The sequence below is a fragment of the Oncorhynchus keta genome, chromosome 2 (assembly GCF_023373465.1).
Source record: "Oncorhynchus keta strain PuntledgeMale-10-30-2019 chromosome 2, Oket_V2, whole genome shotgun sequence".
Taxonomy (NCBI): Eukaryota; Metazoa; Chordata; class Actinopteri; order Salmoniformes; family Salmonidae; genus Oncorhynchus; species Oncorhynchus keta.
The window spans coordinates 49,742,631-49,766,607 of record NC_068422.1 but is presented as its reverse complement, the minus strand read 5'-3'; the positions used below and the strand labels follow the sequence as shown (position 1 = coordinate 49,766,607).

The window sequence follows — 23,977 nt, the reverse complement described above, 5'->3', positions numbered from 1 at the left end:
AGTCAGACGAGTTAAATCAACATCCATTGATAGAAAATTATCTGGCGAGTTTAATAAGGGCAAATTATATTTTCTCTTGCAACATATTCAAATGTGTTTACTACATCATGTCATAGTTCGCAATAATAATAATCTTGATGAAAACCGAACTGTGCTTCTAATGTCCTTAGTTTATTGTATAAATTTGGCAACTCTTCTCTTGCTGTGGAAAAAAATGTGGGCAAATTTTCAGGCCAGGTTTTCATTGGTCATTGTTATAGAAAGTTTCGCTAGACCTGGCAACCCTGTTTATGTGGAAGTGTTTTTTTTGTAGTTTTTTTTAACCTTTATTTAACAAGGCAAGTTAGTTAAGAACAAATTCTTATTTACAGTGACGGCCTACCAAAAGGCAAAAGGCCTCATGCGGGGACGGGGGCTGGGATTGAAAATAAAATTGAAATATTGGACAAAACATACATGACAACAAGAGAGACAACACTACATAAAGAGAGACCTAAGACAACAACACATGACAACACAGCATGGTAGCAACACAACATGACAACAACATGGTAGCAACACAACATGGCAGCAGTACAACATGGTAGCAGCACAAAACATGGTACAAACATTAGAGACAACAATAAACATCAGAGACAACAATAAACCACGCAAAGCAGCCACAACTGTCAGTAAGAGTGTCCATGATAGTCTCTGAATGGAGAGATAAAACTGTCCATTTTGAGTGTTTATTGCAGCTCGTTCCAGTTGCTAGCTGCAGCGAACTGAAAAGACGAGCGACCCAGGGATGTGTTTGCTTTGGGGACCTTTAACAGAATGTGACCGGCAGAACGGGTGTTGTATGTGGAGGATGAGGGCTGTAATAGATATCTCAAATAGAGGGGTGTCAGGCCTAAGAGGGTTTTAGAGGTAAATAAGCATCAACCAGTGTGTGCTTCCAATCTGCTGAGTAGAGTGTCGAAGGCTATTTTGTAAATGACATCACCGAAGTCAAGGATCGGTAGGATAGTCAGTTTTACGAGGGTATGTTGGCAGCATGAGTGAAGGATGCTTTGTTGCGAAATAGGAAGCCAATTCTAGATTTAACTTTAGATTGGAGATGCTTAATGTGAGTCTGGAAGGAAAGTTTACAGTCTAGCCAGATACCTAGGTATTAATAGTTGTCCACATATTCTAAGTCAGAACCGTCCAGAGTAGTGATGCTAGTCGCGCGGGTGGGTGCGGGCAGTGATTGGTTGAAGAGCATGCATTTCGTTTCACTAGCATTTAAGAGCAGTTGTAGGCCACGGAAGGAGTGTTGTATGGCGTTGAAGCTTGTTTGGAGGTTTGTTAACACAGTGTCCAAAGAAGGGCCAGATGTATACAGAACGTCTGCATAGAGGAGGATCAAAGAATCACCCGCAGCAAGAGCGACACCATTGATGTATACAGAGAAAAGAGTCGGCCCGAGAATTGAACCCTGTGGCACCCCCATAGAGACTGTCAGAGGTCCGGACAACAGGCTCTCCTATTTGACACACTGAACTCTGTCTGATAAGTAGTTAGTGAACCAGGCAAGGCAGTCATTAGAGACACCAAGGTTGTCAAGTCTGCCGATAAGAATATGTTGTTTGACAGAGTCGAAAGCCTTGGCCAGGTCGATGAAGACGGTTGCACAGTACTGTCTTTTATTGATGGCGGTTATGATATTGTTTAGGACCGTGAGCGTGGCTGAAGTGCACCCATGACCATCTCGGAAACCAGATTGCATAGCAGAGAAGGTACAGTGGGATTCGAAATGGTCAGTGATCTGTTTGTCGTAGAGAAATGCTTATTGAAATTCTCAATAATCGTGGATTGTTGGCAAATCTGATGGCCGAATGGTAAAGATCATCTAGCCGCTCGAGAGCACCCTTACCTGCCAATCTATAAATTACATTCAGGTCACATGCACTTAATCAGGAAGCCAGCCCTGAGGCCAATTTGTCAAACAACTGTCTGAACATGGAGGTAACCATTCAGTGTGTCATAACTATTGTACATTCAGACCCTATGGGTCATTCAGTTGCTTTCATGTCTATACGTGACATGAGTGTTTGTGCAGACAATCAATAATAGCATAATCCATAGCATTTGTCCAGAGGTTGTCGTTCTCTGACCATGGTGGGTCTATTGTTTGTTTCTTATTTAGCTCATACAGTGAGTTGGTTATGCAGTAATCATATTTGCGTCCAACTGTAGAGCACAGTACGGAAGGTTGAGACAGCAGTATCTTATTCATTGTGTCATTTGTACACATACAGACTAATTACAGAGAGAACCGGGTTGGCATATAGTGTACAGAGGAATGCAATGTACTAGAATGGACATTGGGCATGCAAGAGATTATAATAAGAATGGGAATTTCAGAGCTCGGACTCATTTTTTCCTTCGCTCACACAGCCTATTCACACTCACATTTTGAGATGAATGCTAGTTTGTAATTAGACAACCATCCATCCACCCACATGTCATTATACTGTACGGTACCTTTTGTACAGTAGCCACAAATCAAGTTAAATGGGGTTACCTATCAGTGCCGCATAATATGCATTACATTATGGCCATACATACCACTGATGTTATTCATGTATTTACCTACATACTATGTTGCCATATGTTGTTTCTACTATAATGAAAACCGCTACAATATTCTGGACCATTTAAGAGGAAACTAAGAAAGAGTTCAAGTGATGCTGTTCAATGTGCAGTAGGCCAATAGTAGACTATTGTCTTTTTGTAACCAGATAAAACATGCAAAGAGCGTTCCATGACAATAATAAACGTTACGTTATTTCGTTTCATGATTTGGAATACTTAATTTTACAAAACTATAGACTAGTGTCTAGTCTAGTGCGACACAAGGATGAGCAGCGGTCGTGTGTATGGTTGCAGATATCAAATGGATGTGTCTTTACTGCAGTATAGCTTCAACACAACGACTGTACTGCCGTCTGAAGACAAAGTCCCAGGCGATTTTGGTCCCACTTGGAATCCAATAAAAGCCCACCAATGTAAGTAATAGGCTAATATCAGAATTACAATCACACACTCGAGACATTACCGCAAGTCCCTCGTGCCACAGAATCAAACACAAATTTGTCAGGGCATTTGTTGCCAAGGGGGCTAAATTATCCAACATGGGCATGATGCAAATATGCTTTTGTAGGCTACAGTATCTGACGTGCAAATAAAGTAAGAGACAATAAAATGGCAAACGTTTACCTTTGTTGGAATCCAGTGTTGTTTATCAAATATCGCTCCCACACACGGCAAAGAGATATGTGCTACAATGTACAGTCAGGACAGTGAGCTACACAGCACCCACCAATCACCCCGACAACGCACTGTACCTCACTCCTTGCTCATAGGCTACATGAGTATTTCCCTCCTCGAGGACAGGCAAAGGGAGGGAGGTGGCTTCAAGACTCATTGTCATATAATGGCATATCTTCAAAACTCTTACATTACAGGCTTCTTACACATTTATGATCCTTAGAATGTTGATGGATCATTTAATTAAATACATTATTGTCAAATAGGAAATTCGTGTAAGATTAAATGAATGCATTTGATTAATTGCAGCGTATGAGGTGGTTGTACGTTTGGTGAAGTTCAATTGTATTTCTGACCACTGTGCATAGTGACTCAGCAACAGGTGCAAATGTCAGAAATTAATCAACCATTAGAGTAGCCTATTGGGTCTGTCTTGGGCTTGTCAGTAAAGCTACATATGGTACTTGCTGTATGAAATACACTCAAATGTAAGCGAACAATAATGTGTTGTGCTGTGCAGGTTGACAACGACCCTAAACAAAGCAACAGACAATAAACACATTATATTTCATAGTGTATATATTGTAAAATATAGAAGTAATTACATTTTTTGAAATATAGCCAAGCATGCCAAACATCACCAAACAAAACAGTGTATCTCATGAACAGAGTGCCACCAAGTGGCTGATATTGTACCATACAGTATGTACAGTGTGCAGTGTAAAATGCTTGTCTAGGAAATGAATGTTCATATCCATGGCAGTACACACCAAACATTAAAGCAACCAGTAGCGACCCGTCCTGCTGGGCAGGTGGGGTTCTGTTTTGAGCCCCACCTTTCTAGATAAAAATAATAATGAAAAATAAAGCCTGAAAACAAACATGGTCTCTTTTTTGCTTTCTTGAGTAAGGCAGCTCCAAAATGCAGGTGTTACAGCCTAGCTCAGTGCTTTCTGTGGTGGTGGGGCAGCCATCGGAAAATACTGAGCGTAGGGGTTGGTAATGTTCTCTAGTTCCGTCGTGATTGGCTTAGTGTTCTTTCACTCATGGGGACACTACGTCACCGCCAAATCTAAGGGTATAGCTCGCACATTCAAGCCCCTTGGATGCTGCCATAGAGTTACATTAGAAGTGCCTATCCAAGAAGGCTCAAGGTCTTTGGCCACAGATAAAAAAAAGGAAGTCAAATTAAGTTATATCTACAGCAACATTGATTGGACTCATCATGTCAACGTCATACTTTCAAAATCATCATGAATCACATTGACAATCTACTGGCAAATCGGCCATTGGACATAAACATTACGCAACAAGTTGGAAATCGCAAATTCAACAATGAGTAGGAAGGAATCATTGGCTAACTGCAAGCATTGCAAAGCAATCACTAGCCTGCTATTCAGTGGAGTGGGTGTGTGGTCCCAAGTCTGGGTTTAATGGTCTCTTTTCCAAGCTTAAAAGGGTAAACATTCAACATTGGCCATGGTGTCAATCCAGCATGACTTCTGCCGAGCTCAAAACAACTGGAAACTCAGAATTGGTCATCTGATTACAGTGAGTTCAAGGTAACTGGGAACTCTGAAAAAAAACGAGCTCCGACTAGGAAAATATGTTTTGAACGGTCATCCAAATAGGAATTGCAAGTTTGGAACTCGGGCCTCTTTCTAGCTCCGACCTGAAGATGCCTGAGGTCATCATGATTCAACCGTGTTTTTTTCCCCGAGTTCCCAGTTAGCTTGAAAACACCATAAATGCAGAGAATGCCAGACTTTAATGACCAAGTCTGATGACAAAATTTTCCCACGAAGGACCGCAGCACCACCTTCCTGTTCAAGTGAGCACAGGACAACAAGGTGAGTCCAAACATGTATTGTATGCTGCTGCATAAATGATGTAATATGCCAGGGAGATATGTATACTGTAGCTAAGAAAGTAATATTAAACGTATGTTGTGTAGTAAGCTGTTAGTAACCCATGTTACTCATTTTGCCTGCTGTTCTGACTTGATGGTGCACATGTAGCCTATAGCCTGTTTAAGAGAAATGTAATCATTGAATATTGTTAGAACTTTCATATGCCTATTTTATTGAACAAATAGTTATATTGACTACGTCCTTCCTACCTCGCTCAATAATGTCTTAATCAAAATGACGGATTGCCTCTTATCCAGTCGTCGTTCCCTTATGCCATTGTCACGCCTTGGTCATTGTATTTTGTGTTTTTGTTATATGTTTGGGTAGGCCAGGGTGTGACATGGGTTTATATGTTGTATTCGTATTGGGGTTTGTATTATTTGGGATCGCGGCTGATTAGGGGTGTTGTTAGGCTTGGCTGCCTGAGGCGATTCTCAATCAGAGTCAGGTGCTTGTCGTTGTCTCTGATTGGGAACCGTATTTAGGTAGCCTGAGTTCGCTTTGTATTTTGTGGGTGTTTGTTCCTGTCTCTGTGTAGTAGTCACCAGATAGGCTGTAATAAGTTTCACGTTCCGTTCTGTTGTTTTTGTATTTAGTATTCAGTTATTTAATGTACCACGATTCAGTTAATTAAAGTCATGAGTAACCTACACGCTGCGTTTCGGTCCGACTCTCTTCATTCAACAGACGAACGCCGTTACAGCCATAGTTTGTAAATCTCAATTGTCAGTAGAGACCACATTTGTTTAAGCAAGTCAGCCGTACCAGCTATGTTTTTTTTAAAGTCAGTAAATGAGGCTGAAGGAACTGTTTCGCTGCCAGACAAGGCTCTGCTGATAGCCAGGAGTAGCAGTGGTAAGGTGTTGGGACAGCTTTATGTAGACCCTAACAGTTTGTGGGCACCGTTTGTCAGCGTTATAGTGCAAATAATGAATTGTTTAGTGTTGGGTTGTGGGTTTGCTGGCATGCATCTAAAAAAAAAAAACGTTTTTTGACACACCAAGATTTACACGCTAAAATCACCACTGAACTCAACACATTTATTTTAAAACAGATTACATGAATGTTTAAAATTTGCATTTGTAAAATCAAACTTCATCGTGTGATCGGTTGTTTAATACAGTAGTACGCATGCACAAGCTTGATAAACAAACACAATCTTTATTTGATCACTTTGTTGAAAACCCTTTACAATTCTAACGCATGCAGTTATTACAAGATCCATGTACAGTATCAATGGGTCTATGGTAGGGTTGGGGTCAGTTAGAATTCAAGTCAGTCAATTCGGAAAATGATTGAAATCGAAAATTCTAAACAATGAAAAACTTTTGAAATGAATAGCTTCTTTTTATTTTATTAAGAAGTCATTAAAAATGTTTTCCCTTTTTTAAAATTACATTTCTACAGGCCCATCTCTCAGCGGTTCACCTAAAAAGTGTGCTTTGTTGATGTTTGAATCCAAGATTGGCCATTTAAATTGGAATTTCAGTTTACTTCCTTAATTGACTGACTTGATGATCATGTTCTATGTGCTTCTGTTCTACAAACTCAAACCTTTATGTATGCCAACGTTCATGTAAATCAGCGACCATCAACTAGATTTATTGAGCAGGGGCCGGAACATAGTTACACATCATTTATAGACTGCAAATTGACCACAAGAAGCCAAAACAGATATAATAATTGACTAAAACATAATCATTTTTAACCCTGCTGACATGTGTACACGATCACATACGGTATATCTCTCTATTATGCATGGGAATACTTTGGAACAGATTTCAGCAGAGATGTGCGTCACCGTGTTCTCCGGGGTATGGGAGGGGGAAAGGTGGTCCTCTGAGTTGGTGTTTTAGGAAGTGCTCGAGAGGGGCATGATGTGTAACGCTCCAGCAACAAACTCTCTGAGGCCCTAAAATGTATAACAGATAACATGGTTGTTACACTTGGCATGACAAATTAAACAGAGACGAAGCAATGCAGAGTGTATTCGTGTGAGTCACACAGTATTTTCAGTCATAAATGAGTGTGTCTCTCAGGGGAATTATTAAAATAGTCAAGGTGTTGAAGAGGTGTCAGTCTGTAGAGCCCCTTATAGCTGATTGTCTGTTTCACAGTTAGTCTAGTAAGTCTCAGCTCAAAAATCATTTTAAAAAACAGTCATAATGTCAGCTGCAGTAACTGGACATGTTTTTTATTTTTTTTAAACATTTCAACATATAGCCTATGACACAGTTAAACTTACATCTAGGTCATTAAAGACCCACAAGAGCAGTTATTTGGCAATTATTAGGGTTGGTTTTGTGGTTGGCAGTTTAAAATGCACATCAACTCGGATTACCCAAATAATTTAGTTTAAGAAGCAAAATTCACAGAACTATCAACAGAAATATACCCAGACCAGTTTCATTACAAGTAAGGAGAATAAATGGTAACACTGCATATGAATACCCTCTTCATAATGCATATTTAACTCCTTATGAGAAATGCATTACAATGGAGAAATTGGGCGCTAATAACTGCTCATAGACATTCAAACTGCATTATGACCAAGGCCATTGTCTTACGTCAGATAGCGCGTCAATTCCGCCTGCACGGATCTGTCTCGTATCTTGCAAAGGGTAATGGGATAGCTCAAAAGTAGTTCTGCTACTCCGAGTCAATATTCAGGTGATAATAAGCAAACAAGAAAACGCTCACCCAGGGGCGGCACTCCTAGTAGGCAGGGACTTTAATACAGGGAAACTTAAATCAGTTAAAACTCATTTCTATCAGCATGTTAAATGTGCAACCAGAGGTAAAAGAACTCCCTCTCCATTTGGAAAATTTGACCATAATTCCATCCTCCTAATTCTTGTTTACAAGCTAAAACTAAAGCAGGAAGCACCAGTGACTAGATCAATAAAAAGTGGTCCGATGAAGCAGATGCTAAGCTATAGGACTGTTTTGCTAGCATAGACTGGAATATGTTCTGGGATTCCTCCAATGGCATTGAGGAGTACATCACATCTGTATTGATGACTTCGTCCCCACAGTGACCATACGTACATACCCCAACCAGAAGTCATGGATTACAGGCAACATCCGCACTGAGCTAAAGGGTAGAGCTGCCACTTTCAAGGAGTGGGAATCTAACCCGGAAGATTATAAGAAATCCCGCTATGCACTCCGAAAAACCATCAAACAGGCAAAGCTTCAATACAGGGCTAAGATCGAGTCATACTACACACCGGCTCTGATGCTCGTCAGATGTGGCAGGGCCTGCAAACCATTACAGACTACAAAGGGAAGCACAGCCGCGAGCTGCTTAGTGACACGAGCCTACAGAATGAGCTAAACTACTTCTACACTAAAGGAACACCTATGTGAGAATGCTATTCATTGACTACAGCTCAGCATCAACACCATAGTGCCCTCAAATCTCATCAATAAGCTAAGGACCCTGGAACTAAACACCTCCCTCTGCAACTGGATCCTGGACTTCCTGACAGGCCTCCCTCAGGTGGTAAGGGTAGGTAACAACACATCCGCCACGCTGATCCTCAACACTGTGGCCACTCGGGGGTGCGTGCTCAGCCCCCTCCTGTACTCCCTGTTCACTCATGACTGCACGGCCAGGCACGACTCCAACACCATCATTAAATTTGCAGATGACACAGCCGACAACAACTGATCACCGACAACAACGAGACAGCCTATAGGGAGGAAGTCAGAGACCGGGCTGTGTGGTGCCAGGACAACAACCTCTCCCTCAATGTGATCAAGACAAGGGAGATGATTGTGGACTAAGAGAAAAAGAGGACCAAGCATGCCCCCATTCTCATCGATGGGACTGTAGTGGAGCAGTTTGAGAGCTTCAAGTTCCTTGGTGTCTACATCACCAACAAACTAACATGGTCCAAGCACACCAAGACAGTCGTGAAGCGGGCATGACAAAACCTATTCCCCCTCAGGAGACTGAAAAGATTTCACATGAGTCTTCAGGTCCTCAAAAAGGTTCTACAGCTGCAGCAGCTGCTTGGCACAGTACATCACTGGGGCCAAGCTTCCACCCATCCAGGACCTCTACACCAGGCAGTGTCAGAGGAAGGCCCTAGTCTCCAGCCACCCTAGTCATAGACTCCAGCCACCCTAGTCATAGACAGTTCTCTCTGCTACAGAACAGCAAACAGTACCGGAGTGTCAAGTCTTATAAAGAAATAAAACAAAATGTGTCAGAAAGCTGCTGTGTCATTCAATGTACATGTAACCAGGTCAAAAATCTTGACCTATGGATCGCAATGCTCCCACGTAGGGATATAGAGCCTGTGAGAACAGCCTTGTACCTTCAAGCTATTCGACATTGGAAATGTGGGACCCAGTTGTGTCAAAGTAGGAAGGCTACACGTAGCTAGTTATTTGTGTGGAAAACATAGAATCACAGGTAAGACATTTCACTTGTTTTGTATAGTTTGTTTGTAACTCCACTAACTACAGTCAGAAGTTTGGACACACCTACTCATTCAAGGGGTTTTCTTAATTTGTACTATTTTCTACATTGTAGAATAATAGTGAAGACATCAAAACTATGAAATAACACATATGGAATCATGTAGTAACCAAAAAAAGTGTTAAACAAATGAAAATACATTTTATATTTGAAATTCTTCAAAGTAGCCACCCTTTGCCTTGATGACATTTTTGCACACTCTTGGCATTATCTCAACAAGTCTCAACCTCCACAAGTCTGGATCATCCTTGGGAGCAATTTCAAAACACCTGAAGGTACTACTTTCATCTGTACAAACAATAGTACGCAAGTATAAACACCATGGGACCATGCAGCTGTCATACTGCTCAGGAAGGAGACACGTTCTGTCTCTTAGAGATGAAAGTACTTTGATGTGAAAAGTGCAAAACGATCCCAGAACAACAGCAAAGGACCTTGTGAAGATGCTGCAGGAAACAGGTACAAAGTATCTATATCCACAGTAAAACGTGTCCTATATCGACATAACCTGAAAGGCCGCTCAGCAAGGAAGAAGCCACTGCTCCAAAACCGCCATAAAAAAGCCAGACTATGGTTTGCATCTGCACATGGGGACAAAGATCATACTTTTTGGAGCAATGTCCTCTGGTCTGATGAAACAAAAACAGAACTGTTTGGCCATAATGACCATCGTTATGTTTGAAGGAAAAAGGGGGAGACTTGCAGCACGGGGGTGGCAGCATCATGTTGTGGGAGTGCTTTGCTGCAGGAGGTACTGGTGCACTTCACAAAATAGATGGCGTCATAAGGTAGGAAAATTATGTGTATATATTGAAGCAACATCTCAAGACATTAGTCAGGAAGTTAAAAGCCTGGCCGCAAATGGGTCTTCCAAATGGACAATGACCCCAAGCATACTTCCAAAGTTGTGACAAAATGGCTTAAGGACAACAAGGTCAAGGTATTGGAGTGGCCGTCACAAAGCCCTGATCTCAATCCCATAGAAAATTTGTGGGCAGAACCCGAAAAGGCGTGTGCGAGGAAGGAGGCCTACAAACCTGACTGTTCACCAGCTCTGTCAGGAAGAATGGGCCAAAATTCACCCAACTTCTTGTGGGAAGCTTGTGGAATGCTACCCAAAATGCTTGACTCAAGTTAAACAATTTAAAGGCAATGCTACCAAATACTAATTGAGTGTCTGTAAACTTCTGACCCACTGGGAATGTGATGAATGAAATAAGAGCTGAATTAAATCATTCTCTCTACTATTATTCTGACATTTCACATTCTTAAAATAAAGTGGTGATCCTAACTGACCTAAGACAGGGAATTTTTACTAGGATTAAATGTCAGGAATTGTGAAAAACTGAGTTTAAATGTATTTGGTTAAGGTGTATGTAAACTTCCGACTTCAACTGTATATATTTTCCAAAGCTTGAGGAGCTATTGAGCTATTACATTGTTGGTTGCACAATGGTGGAAGTATGTGTTTGGGGATGCTCAATATTGCCATCATAAATGCATTGTGTGGTGGACCCTGCAATGGCCCCTTCCCAGAAACCGCAGGCGCTGGTCCATGAAGGCATTAAAAATGCAGCTTGGGCATTCACTTTGGGATATGGCTACAGTGGTAGGAAGAGGGGAGCCAAGAGTGTGGCACCAGGGCATGTGGACCGAGTTGTAACTAATTTGAAAGCAGGTGAAGTTTGAAGGTCGCAAGAGAGGTTGTGTGGTGTGCATCCCAAATGGATGCAGGGCAAAGAGTGGGTATAGAAACCTCCTTTGGGTGCACTACGTGTTCTGTGCCACTTTTCAGGATGGGGCCATGCTTTCAGAAGTTCCATGACATGTTGTGGGATAAAGGCAAACACTAAAGTGACCGTGTGAAATATGAATTTAATATTTTATTACCTTCTAACAGTTGTGTTTTGTATCTTCTCTCTTTATCGATATCTATCTAATACTTGTTGCATCCACTGAATTGTTGTCAAAGTAGGCTAACTCTTTCTACATTTTGTGTCAGACCTGCTGATCTTATTGAGAGTTTACCTACATTTTGAAATAGTCTCTGAATAGTTGTTTACATTTTTACATTGCTACAGAAGTAATAATTGTTGTCAATCAAATATTCTACTTTGTGTGGGTTTTGAAATACTTTCTGAATATTGTCCTCTGGTCACACTTTGGATAATTATTTTATTTATATGTAAATAATATTTATAAGTATAGCATATTATACTTAGTACATTTTCAGTGAGTAATTTAGTCACATTTTTTGTTGTTGTTGTGTTGAGTGTTAATTGTTTTTTGATTGCGTCTTTACACAATGGAAGACAAAATTAGTGTTATTTCCATTGACATGAAGGGTGTCCTGTTAAAGAAGAGGCTGTGCTCTTTAATACCAAGTTAAATTGTCATTTATCTTTGTTTTTAAGCTTTGTCTGTTTGAAATGTTTGAGAAAATTAGCTTTAGCTTGAAAATTCTCAGTAATCTATAGCAGCATTCTGGAATTCTATTTGGTTCTAAAGAGGTAAACAGGCTAAGCAAGCTTTTTGTGTTAGTAAAGAAAGAGATAACAAATTAGCTAACTATGTCAGTAAGCTAGCTAGCTACAACAGTTAGCTACACAGCCAACGTCCAAGCACAGAATTTGTGCAGGAGATGGCCACCGGTTTGTTTTTATTTTCTCACATTTGTAAACTACTAAATCACTGTCACAACGTTTGTAACAATTTAGCTAGCTAGTTATTCTGCCTATTTCTTGGAGAGTCATTTGAGGGCGCAGTGATATTGTTACATTTTGTACTGTACTTTCATCTTTTGAATGTCGGTTTGAGTTTGAGCTCCGTGTCCTACAAGACAGATCGGCTGAGGGACAAGCTTTACGGAGGAGTGACAGAATCTGACATGAGACCATGGACCAAGGCCTTATGAAGCAAATGTTCCTATGAATACAGTGAACATAAAACTAGACAATAAAAGCTTTCTATGAGTAGCCTAATATACAGTAAGTTGTGATAAAAGCCTTTTGATGTTAAACTCAAACTCAACATACACTGAGTGTACGAAACATCTGCTCTTTCCAGTATATAGACTGACCATGGAAATACAGGTGAATGTTATGATCCCTTATTGATGTCTCTTATTAAATCCACTTCAAATCAATGTAGATGAAGTGGAGGAGACAGGTTAAACAAGGATTTTTAAGCCTTGAGACGATTGAGACATGGATTGTGTACGTGTGCCATTCAGAGGGTGAATGGGCAAGCCAAAAAAATATAAGTGCCTTTGAACGAGCTATGGTAGTAGGTGCCAGGCCCACCGGTTTAGGTCAACAACTGCAATGCTGCTGGATTTTTCACACTCAACAGTTTCCTGTGTGTATCAAGAATGGTCCACCACCCAAAGGATGTGGAACGTAATATTAGGAAGGTATTCCTCATGTTTGGTATACTCAGTGTATATCCATCTCTCTACCTTGTGACAAGTTTTCATTTGAGATAATAAAGAAAAAGTTGACATGAATATAGCCTATCTTCAAACTTCAGGTTTCCTCTCTGACAGTGCAGTCATCAATCAGTCAGCATATATTTCCTCTTTATCATTTCCGTCATCTCACTTTCACCACTGTGTATAATGCGCACTGATGTGTTTCTCAAGTTGGCTTGCCTTTTCAATATGCAATATTCTCAAATAAACCACTGGTTTTCATATTTGTTGAGCTGCTATCTAGACTACAGCATTAATACATCCCATTGTAATATTGTAACATTGGTTGTTATACTGCAATATTAGACCATTTGTGATTCTGTACCGCCATAATACTCATATTGATGTAGTACTATGATGGTGAATTTCTGTCTACCCCAGTGTTTTATTCAGGCTCAGGCTTCTTGTTGTCTCACTGGGCCATGGCTCTGGCGGAACTCGTCTAACTTGGAGCCAAGGCTAGGCCTTGGGTACTTTTCAGCTCTCATTCACATAACAATGGCTAGCTGAACTTTAACACCTTCTCACAAAGAATAGAATGTCACACTCCAGGAAGTCACTCTGCTGTTTGTGATGACGGGGTGGCAGGTAGCCTAGTGGTTAGAGGGTTGGGCCAGTAACCGAAAGGTTGCTAGATCGAATCCCTGAGCTGACAAGGTGAAAATCTGTCGTTCTGCTCCCGAACAAAGCAGTTAACCCACTGTTCCTAGACTGTCATTGTAAATAAAAAATATTGTTCTTAATTGACTTGTCTAGTTAAATAAAGGTATAATATTACTGATTCTACTTTTAACTCCTGCAATATTGCCTTTCTGTAATTCCAAGTTGCATAACATGCAATTACATTCTGTAATCAAGTTGCATGAAGTTTCTGTGATACTGACACAGGAACGTATGAAAGGGCCTCTCTTCCCCAGAGAGTGGGCTTACCGGTCTGGGAGTCGTGGTGGGATTCTGGGGGGAGGAAGTAGAGGTGCGGACTCAACGATCCTTGGGGGTCGTGGAGGAAGAGGGATGAAGTCAACTGTGTCCTTTCCATGGATCAAATCAATATAAAGCATAATTAATAATCAGGTTATCGACAAAAGAGACATTGACAGAGAACATTGTAAATACATTGACAAGAGTACATTGTCATGGCCAAAAGTTTTGAGAATGACACAAGTATTAATTTTCACAAAGTTTGCTGCTTCAGTCTCTTTATATATTTTTGTCAGATGTTACTATGGAATACTGAAGTATAATTACAAGCATTTCATAAGTGTCAATCACATAAAGTTGATGCAAAGAGTCAATATTTGCAGTGTTGACCCTTCTTTTTCAAGACCTCCTCAAACCGTCCTGGCTGCTGTCAATTAACTTCTGGGCCACATCCTGACTGATGGCAGCCCATTCTTGCATAATCAATGCTTGGAGTTTGTCAGAATTTGCGGATTTTTGTTTGTCCACCCACATCTTGAGGATTGAACACAAGTTCTCAATGGGATAAAGGTCTGGGGAGTTTCCTGGCCATGGACCCAAAATATCGATGATTTCTTCCCCAAGCCACTTAGTTATCACTTTTGCCTTATGGCAAGGTGCTCCATCATGCTGGAAAAGGTATTGTTCGTCACCAAACTGTTCCTGGATTGTTGGGAGAAGTTGCTCTCAGAGGATGTGTTGGTACCATTCTTTATTCATGGCTGTGTTCTTAGGCAAAATTGTGAATGAGCCCACTCCCTTGGCTGAGAAGCAACCCCATACATGAATGGTCTCAGGATGCTTTACTGTTGGCATGACACAGGACTGATGGTAGAGCTCATTTTGTCTTTTCCGGACAAGCTTTTTTCCGGATGCCCCAAACAATCGGGAAGGGGATTCATCAGAGAAAATGACTTTACCCCAGGCCTCAGCAGTCCAATCACTGTACCTTTTGCAGAATATCAGTCTGTCCCTGAGGTTTTTGCTGGAGAGAAGTGGCTTCTTTGCTGCCCTTCTTGACACCAGGCCATCCTGCAAGGGTCTTCGCCTGTCTGTGCGTGCAGATGCACTCACACCTGCCTGCTGCCATTCCTGAGCACGCTCTGTACTGATGGTGCCCCGATCCCGCAGCTGAATCAACTTTAGGAGACGGTCCTGGTGCTAGCTGGACTTTCTTGGGGCCCTAAAGCCTTCTTCACAACAATTGAACCACACTCCTTGAAGTTCTTGATGATCCGATAAATGGTTGATTTAGGTGCAATTTTACTGGCAGCAATATCCTTGCCTGTGAAGCCCTTTTTGTGCAAATCACAAAAAGGGCACATGTTCCCTTGCAGGTAACCATGGTTGACAGAGGAAGAACAATGATTCCAAGCACCACCCTCCTTTTGAAGCTTCCAGTCTGTTATTCGAACTCAATCAGCATGACAGAGTGCTCTCCAGCCTTGTCCTCGTCAACATTCACACCTGTGTTAACGAGAGAATCACTGACATGATGTCAGCTGGTCCTTTTGTAGCAGGGCTGAAATGCAGTGTAAATGTTTTTTGGGGGATTCAGTTAATTTGCATGGCAAAGAGGGACTTTGCAATTAATTGCAATTCATCTGATCACTCTTCATAACATTCTGGAGTATATGCAAATTGCCATCATACAAACTGAGGTAGCAGAGTTTGTGAAAATACATTTTTGTGTCATTCTCAAAACTTTTGGCCACAACTGTACATGGTGCCTTCCTAAGTATGATTTTTAAATATCAAGATGCTTTAGATCAATTACAAAGGTTTTTATAACGTAACGCTTTTTGCGGTGATTTGACTCAATTGGATTTAATGTCTCTCAGCAACTACATGTAGGAATAAGGATAAGCTATTTTGCTTTGTTGACTAAATATATCAGAAGCGTGTTGGGTGAACTGGGCTTTGAAGAACAATTTGGCCTTACCTCAAACTCAGGCTCAGTTCCACTGCTGTAGCTCATGTTACTATGTGTGCTGAGTCTGTTACTGCCACTACCTGAGAAAGTAAAAGTCAAAACTATACGCTCAGGAAAGAAACACGACAAGTAAATGTGAAACAATTTCTTGAAGAGTTAAGAGCCTGCAGTAGGATGTGATGAACTCCCCCCCTCCTTCAGCCAGTAGGCTTAAGCGCACATTAATAGCTACAGATGAAGGCGACTCAGAGAGAGTAGCTGAGTAAAACAACAATAATGGGGAGAGAACTGCAGCTACCGGTCTAATCTTTTAGACATAATGACCATAGATGATATGGAAATAATCAGAGTTGATCAGCACAACAAATGACAGCGTGTTGCAGATTTCATCACCTCTGCGAAGAAAAGTAAGTTCTTATAAAATAATCTTTCTACTAAAACAGATTATTGATCAAGACAATCCACGCTAACATCATCTTGCAATATATCCAACATCAAAACTACATCAGCTGTCATTTTTGACTGCCATCCTGACGTAAGGATCATAGTGACATGAAAATGACAGATAAGACTCACTGGATGTGCTGGAGGTACTGCCAGTCTTCCAAGTGCTTCTCTGGATTGGCTGGGCCACAGGAGGGGTTTCAGTCATGACCTGTGGGGCAGGTTCATACACAGAACACTCCACAGCCATGTTCGAGCCCCAGTTAAGGTTCCTCTGCAAAGGGGCGCTTATCTCCAGACCTCACAGGGAAGAGGACAGATCAACAATAAGCATCAATCATCAACAATAAGCTACATGTCATATATACAGTACATACAGTATATGTTCCAAAGTATTTCCATTTAAGTGTTTTACTGTAACATTATCATGATTTTATACTGGACAAAAATATAAACGCAACATGTAAAGTGTTGATCCCATGTTTCATGAGCTGAAATCAATCAATCAATCAATCAAATTTGATTTGTCACATACACATGGTCAGCAGATGTCAATGCGGGTGTAGAGAAATGCTTGTGCTTCTAGTTCCGACATTGCAGTAATAACCAACGAGTAATCTAACTTAACAATTTCACAACAACTACCTTATACACACAAGTGTAAAGGAATGAAGAATATGTAAATACAAATATATGAATGAGAATGGTACAGAACGGCATAGGCAAGATGCAGTAGATGGTATCGAGTACAGTATATACATATGAGATGAGTAGTGTAGGGTATGTAAATATTATATGAAGTGGCATTGTTTAAAGTGGCTAGTGATACATTTTTTCATACATTTTTACATTATTAAAGTGACTGGAGTTGAGTCAGTATGTTGGCAGCAGCCACTCAATGTTAGTGGTGGCTGTTTAACAGTCTGATGGCCTTGAGATAGAAGCTGTTTTTCAGTCTCTCGGTCCCTGCTTTGATGTACCTATACTGGCCTCGCCTTCTGGATGATAGCGGGGTGAACAGGCAGTGGCTCGGGTGGTTGTTGTCCTTGATCTTTATGGCCTTCCTGTGACATTGGTTGGTGTAGGTGTCCTGGAGGGCAGGTAGTTTGCCCCCGGTGATGCGTTGTGCAGACCTCACTACCCTCTGGAGAGCCTTACGGTTGTGGGCTGAGCAGTTGCTGTAACAGGCGTTGATACAGCCCGACAGGATGCTCTCAATTGTGCATCTGTAGAAGTTTGTGAGTGCTTTTGGTGACAAGCCGAATTTCTTCAGCCTCCTGAGGTTGAAGAGGCGCTGCTGCGCTTTCTTCACAATGCTGTCTGTGTGGGTGGACCAATTCAGTTTGTCCGTGATGTGGAACTTGAAACTTACTACCCTCTCCACTACTGTCCCGTCGATGTGCATAGGGGGGTGCACCCCCTGCTGTTTCCTGAAGTCCAAAATCATCTCAATTGTTTTGTTGACGTTGAGTGTGAGGTTATTTTCCTGACACCACACTCCGAGGGCCCTCACCTCCTCCCTGTGGGCCGTCTCGTCGTTGTTGGTAATCAAGCCTACCACTGTAGTGTCGTCCGCAAACTTGATGATTGAGTTGGAGGCGTGCATGGCCACGCAGTCGTGGGTGAACAGGGAGTACAGGAGAAGGCTCAGAACGCACCCTTGTGGGGCCCCAGTGTTGAGGATCAGCGGGGTGGAGATGTTGTTACCTACCCTCACCACCTGGGGGCGGCCCATCTCGAAGTCCAGTACCCAATTGCACAGGGTGGGGTCTAGACCCAGGTTCTCAAGCTTGATGATGAGTTTGGAGGGTACTATGGTGTTAAATTCTGAGCTGTAGTCGATGAACAGCATTCTCACATAGGTATTCCTCTCCAGATGGGTTAGGGCAGTGTGGTTGCGATTGCGTCGTCTGTGGAACTATTGGGGCGGTAAGCAACTTGCAGTGAGTCTAGGGTGTCAGGTAGGGTGGAGGTGATATGGTGCTTGACTAGTCTCTCAAAGCACTTCATGATGACGGAAGTGAGTGCTATGGGGCAGTAGTCGTTTAGCTCAGTTACCTTAGCTTTCTTGGGAACAGGAACAAGGATGGCCCTCTTGAAGCATGTTGGAACAGCAGACTGGGATAAGGATTGATTGAATATGTCCGTAAACACACCAGCCAGCTGGTCTGCGCATGCTCTGAGGACGCGGCTGGGGATGCCGTCTGGACCTGCAGCCTTGCGAGGGTTAACACGTTTAAATGTTTTACTCACGTCGGCTGCAGTGAAGGAGAGCCCGCAGGTTTTGGTAGCGGGCCGTGTCTGTGGCACTGTATTGTCCTCAAAGCGAGCAAAAAAGTTATTTCGCAAGATATCTTGGTCCACGACGGGGCTGGTTTTCTTTTTGTAAACCGTGATTGACTATAGACCCTGCCACATACCTCTTGTGTCTGAGCCGTTGAATTGCGACTCTACTTTGTCTCTATACTGATACTTGTTTGATTGTCTTGCGGAGGGAATAGCTACACTGTTTGTATTGGGTCATGTTTCCGGTCACCTTGCCCTGGTTAAAAGCAGTGGTTCGCGCTTTCAGTTTCTCGCAAATGCTGCCATCAATCAACGGTTTCTGGTTTGGGAAATAAAATATTTCATATGCATAAAATATTTCCATAGGCACGAATAGCTTATTTCTCAAAAAAATGTTGCACAAATGAGTTTACATCCCTGTTAGTGAGCAATTTGAATTTGCCAAGATAATCCATCCACCTGACGGGTGTGGAATATCAAGAAGCTGATTAAACAGCATGATCATTACACAGGAGCACATTGTGCTGGGGACAACAAAAGGCTACTTCTTTGTATTTTTTTGTACCATCATCTTTGAAATGCAAGAGAAAGGCCATAATGTATAACTCCAGCCCAGATGCAATTTAGATTTTGGCCTAGATTTTAGATGGATTCAGTGTATATGCACAGTTTTAGACTGATCCAACGAACCATTGCATTTATGTTCAATCAAGACTGCCCAAATGTGCCTAATTTGTTTATTAATTACTTTTCATGTTCAAAATTGTGCACTCTCCTCAAACAATAGCATGATATTATTTTACTGTAATAGCTACTGTAAATTGGACAGTGCAGTTAGATTAACAAGAATTTAAGCTTTCTGCCAATATCAGACATATCTATGTCCTGGTTACTTACAACCTCATGCTAATTGCATTAGCCTATGTTACCTCAACTGTCCTGAGGAATGGACACCGATCCCAAAGAAGTTTTTAAGTACTTTACACAACTGATCAAATGTGACCACTAATGCTGTCTTATGGAATTGTAGGCATAGTCAAAGAGGAAAGGCTATTAAAATAAAAAATGTACACTTTTCAGTAGCTTGATAAATGAAATGTGCAAAGTTGTCATCAAGGCAAAGGGTGGCTACTTTGAAGAATTTCAAATATAAAATATATTTGGATTTGTTTAACACTTTTTTTGGTTACCACATTATTCCATATGTGTTATTTCATAGTTGTGATGTCTTCACTATTATTCTACAATGTAGAAAATAGTAAAATTAAGAAAAAACCTGGAACAAGTAGGTGTGTCCAAACTTTTGACTGGTACTGTAATTGCAGTTGAAGTAGCCTATAAAATACAGTATGCTCTTGTCACATGTAGAGGCAAAGTATAGAAGAGTCTCCAAATATGCCTACCAATCTCCTTCCCAATCTTCTCCCCCTCTTTATGGCGTCTGGAAATGCTGTCTCGTAATCTTTTCAGATTTTCCTGCGACAAAAAAACTTTTTCTGAATTCGTGGAGGTAGTATTTCAGATAATCATTGTCCACCCAAAAGCTAGGCCCGGGCCACAGAAAATATTGGTTTCTTGTGTTCTGCCAAGAGATATGAGTATTAACTATAATCTACTACTGTACCTGTTGATAGCGCAGAGACTGAGATCTCCTATCCTGGTCCAACTGCCAGGTCTTGAATTCCTGCACAGCATCATCCACACTCAGGACCCCCACCTTCACTTTCTCCTGCAAGGCTATGAGCTGCCTCTGGCCTGGGGTCTTCATTCCAGCATAGGGGTCGTGGGAAGAGGAGGTGGCCCCTCCGTCACTCACAGGCCTCACTGGAGGTTTGGAGTCACATACATTGTTAACTAATTAGTGGAGAAGCTGTGATTCAGGGCAATGTGCAATGCATAGAAAATAAAATCTCAAGTGATGTTCAATTTGATATGTACCTGTGTTTGATGGGACTTCTCTGAGGTTCCTCTGTGGATTTGATTCTTCATTTCCCGAAAACACTGTGAAAAGCATAGTCATTCACCTGAACCTTAAATACACCGCTGGTTTGGCGACTTATGCACTAGCTAATAGCTTTGGAGAACACTTGTGCTGTTCAGTCATGTACCTCTTGAGATGTAGGTCTTGGACTCCTCAGGCTCTGAAAACGTTGCAGGTCTCGGAATTGGAGCTGGTGGACGGTTTAAAATGTCTGGGATATAGGTCGCATTCTCGTCCACCGTGTCATAGATTTGATCTTGAGCACACATGTTGTAAGGGTCTTCCTCCTCAAACCCCTCTGGTTCTTCCACCTCTTCATTAGCTGTATGCTCCCCAACTTGGGCCACAACTGCATCAGGTTTCCCTTAAAAAAGCCACACAATTTGTTGAAAAAAAGAGTACGTCCACAAGTCCAATTACAGTACAATGCAGTACAGTATTTTGTAGTGAAGTTTAGACAACTGTTAATTGCCCCTTGAGCCAGATGTGAATGCTCTGGGGACATCAACTTACCCAACCAGTTTAAAGACAATGAGAACCCCAATCAAACATTGAGGGCCCATAAGCAGACAATTATAGTGCATTCAGATAATATTAAGACACTATCATCAATCTACACTCAATACCCGTAATGACAAACACAAACAGGTTTTAGAGATTTTTGTAAAGTTAATAAAAATCTAAAACGGTTATATCACATTTACATTTAAGTATTCAGACCCTTAACACAGTACTTTGCACACAGCCAAGACAACGCAGAACTGGCTTCGGGACAAGTCTTTGAATGTCCTTGAGTGGCCCAGCCAGAGCCCGGACTTGAACCCGATTTGATACAGGTGTGCAAAGCTTGGAGCGTCATACCCAAGAAGACTCAATGTTGTAAATCTCTGTCAAAAGTGCTTCAACAAGTACAGAGCAAATCTGAATAACTACGTAAATGTAATATTTCAGTTTTTATATTTGCAAAAATGTCTAAAAACCTATTTTTACTTTGTCATTATAGGGCATTGTGTATAGATTGATGAGAAGAGAAAAAAAAACATTTCATCCATTTTAGAATTAAGGCAAAATGTGGAAAAAGTCAAGGATTCTGAATACTTTTCAAATGCACTGTTTATCGATATCAAATGATATCAATATCATATTGAATAATCGATATTGGTTTCCACCATTAGTATTTTGTCAATTTACCTTGAAAGAATTTTCTAAGTATGATTTCTTCTGGGTTATGCGACTCTCCTAATGCCTTCTCCATGTCCTCATCTGAGGGAAATAAATATTCAAAGATAATAGTAATCCATCATCATCGTCATCATCATCAAAGGAAAATGGTACTTCATGTAATTAATCATACAAAGGTCTTCCATGTAGTCTGGGTTTAACCCCATCATGGACTCATAGATGTCTTCTTGGCACCCGGGGTTTAGGGAATATTTCATGATGATATCTCGAGAGGAGTTGGAAGTGGACTCGTACACATCCTCATCTTCTTCAGCCGAGATGGACTCTTTGATATGAGACTTCAGCATGTCAGCCGTCTCCTACATACAAGATATCTTAGTCTTCACTAAAGATATGATTTCACAAAGTTACCACAATAAGATTTACCTGTGGCTGTTATTCGAAATCATTGTTGTGCAATCCAGAGCATTTCCCAAAATTGAGATCACACTAGAGAGATACAAGATAAACACATCACTGAATGAATATACTAACAATGGACTTACCACAAAGTCGTCCATGAACTGTCTCAGGTCAGAGAAGCCGCTCCTCTCTGCCAGTGTATTTGGGTAGTCTCCATTCTTATTCATCACGCTGTAGGCCTGCAAGGCACCTGGACACTGTAGCAGGACTGTGGTAAGCTTCTTCAGCCCATACTTTGCAGCAAAATGAAGCAGGGTGGGAAGCTCCTGCTTTCGCTGATCTAAGTGACAAAAACAGTCAAATGTGATCTATTCCACTTGTTATGAACATTCTTGAAGACTCAAAACCTTCAGGATATAAGTTGAACTTTATAAAAAAAGAAATGTTCCCAATTCACCTAGGACACAGAATGTATTGACCTTTTGGACCTTGGATCATATCCCTGGATGTCAACGTAACTCAATGGGGATAAGATTCTTGGACTCTTAGATAAAAATAAATAATTTGATGGCATTTCTGAATGTCCAGATAACATTTTTGGATGTGCCAGATAAAAGCAGGTTACAGCAGGTGAATAGTAGTTCATCAGTCATATGAAATAAATCACTTTTTTGCAACTTATTTTTCTTGAAGTGTCCCATTTATCCAATTTCATAACCATAACTGTCTGCTTTAGGATGGATTTATATCCAGTGGGGAGAACAAGGTTTTCCTACTTACAAAGCATGTAGAGGTCTGTAATTTTTATCATAGGTACACTTCAACTGTGAGAGACAGAATCTAAAACAAAAATCCAGAAAATCACATTGTATGATTTTTAAGTCATTCATTTGCATTTAATTGCATGACAGACACAAGTATTTGATCACCTACCAACCAGTAAGAATTCCGGCTCTCACAGAACAGTTAGTTTTTCTTTAAGAAGCCCTCCTGTTCTCCACTCATTACCTGTATTAACTGCACCTGTTTGAACTTGTTACCTGTATAAAAGACACCTGTCCACATACTCAATCAAACAGACTCCAACCTCTCCACAATGGCCAAAATCAGAGAGCTGTGTAAGGACATCAGGGATAAAATTGTAGACCTGCACAAGGCTGGGATGGGCTACAGGACAATAGGCAAGCAGGTTGGTGAGAAGGCAACAACTGTTGGCGCAATTATTAGAAAATGGAAGAAGTTCAAGATGACGGTCAATCACCCTCGGTCTGAGGCTCCATGCAAGATCTCACCTCGTGGGGCATCAATGATCATGAGGAAGGTGAGGGATCAGCCCAGAACTACACGGCAGGACCTGGTCAATGACCTGAAGAGAGCTGGGACCACAGTCTCAAAGAAAACCATTAGTAACACACTACGCCGTCATGGATTAAAATCCTGCAGCGCACGCAAGGTCCCCCTGCTCAAGCCAGCGCATGTCCAGGCCCATCTGAAGTTTGCCAATGATCATCTGGATAATCCAGAGGAGGAATGGGAGAAGGTCATGTGGTCTGATGAGACAAAAAATAGAGCTTCTTGGTCTAAACTCCACTCGCCGTGTTTGGAGGAAGAAGAAGGATGAGTACAA

At 41.3% G+C, this 23,977-nt stretch overlaps 1 protein-coding gene across 5 annotated transcripts in view; it reads right to left on the bottom strand.

Moving 5' to 3' along the window:
• Window positions 1–6,345: 6,345 nt before the first annotated feature.
• pik3ap1 (phosphoinositide-3-kinase adaptor protein 1) overlaps window positions 6,346–23,977 on the bottom strand; it is a 30,226-nt gene continuing 12,594 nt past the window's right edge. For all 5 annotated transcript variants that reach the window (XM_035799820.2, XM_035799796.2, XM_035799810.2 and 2 more), the window contains 11 exons: window positions 22,494–22,690; window positions 22,121–22,307; window positions 21,958–22,029; window positions 20,894–21,130; window positions 20,724–20,786; window positions 20,410–20,609; window positions 20,189–20,261; window positions 16,632–16,799; window positions 16,065–16,135; window positions 14,093–14,193; window positions 6,346–7,116 (listed from right to left, as the gene is read on the bottom strand). In XM_035799820.2, the coding sequence (XP_035655713.1) occupies window positions 7,002–7,116; window positions 14,093–14,193; window positions 16,065–16,135; window positions 16,632–16,799; window positions 20,189–20,261; window positions 20,410–20,609; window positions 20,724–20,786; window positions 20,894–21,130; window positions 21,958–22,029; window positions 22,121–22,307; window positions 22,494–22,690 (1,484 nt within the window). In that variant the 3' untranslated portion in view covers window positions 6,346–7,001. The remainder of the gene's footprint in view (window positions 7,117–14,092; window positions 14,194–16,064; window positions 16,136–16,631; window positions 16,800–20,188; window positions 20,262–20,409; window positions 20,610–20,723; window positions 20,787–20,893; window positions 21,131–21,957; window positions 22,030–22,120; window positions 22,308–22,493; window positions 22,691–23,977) is intronic.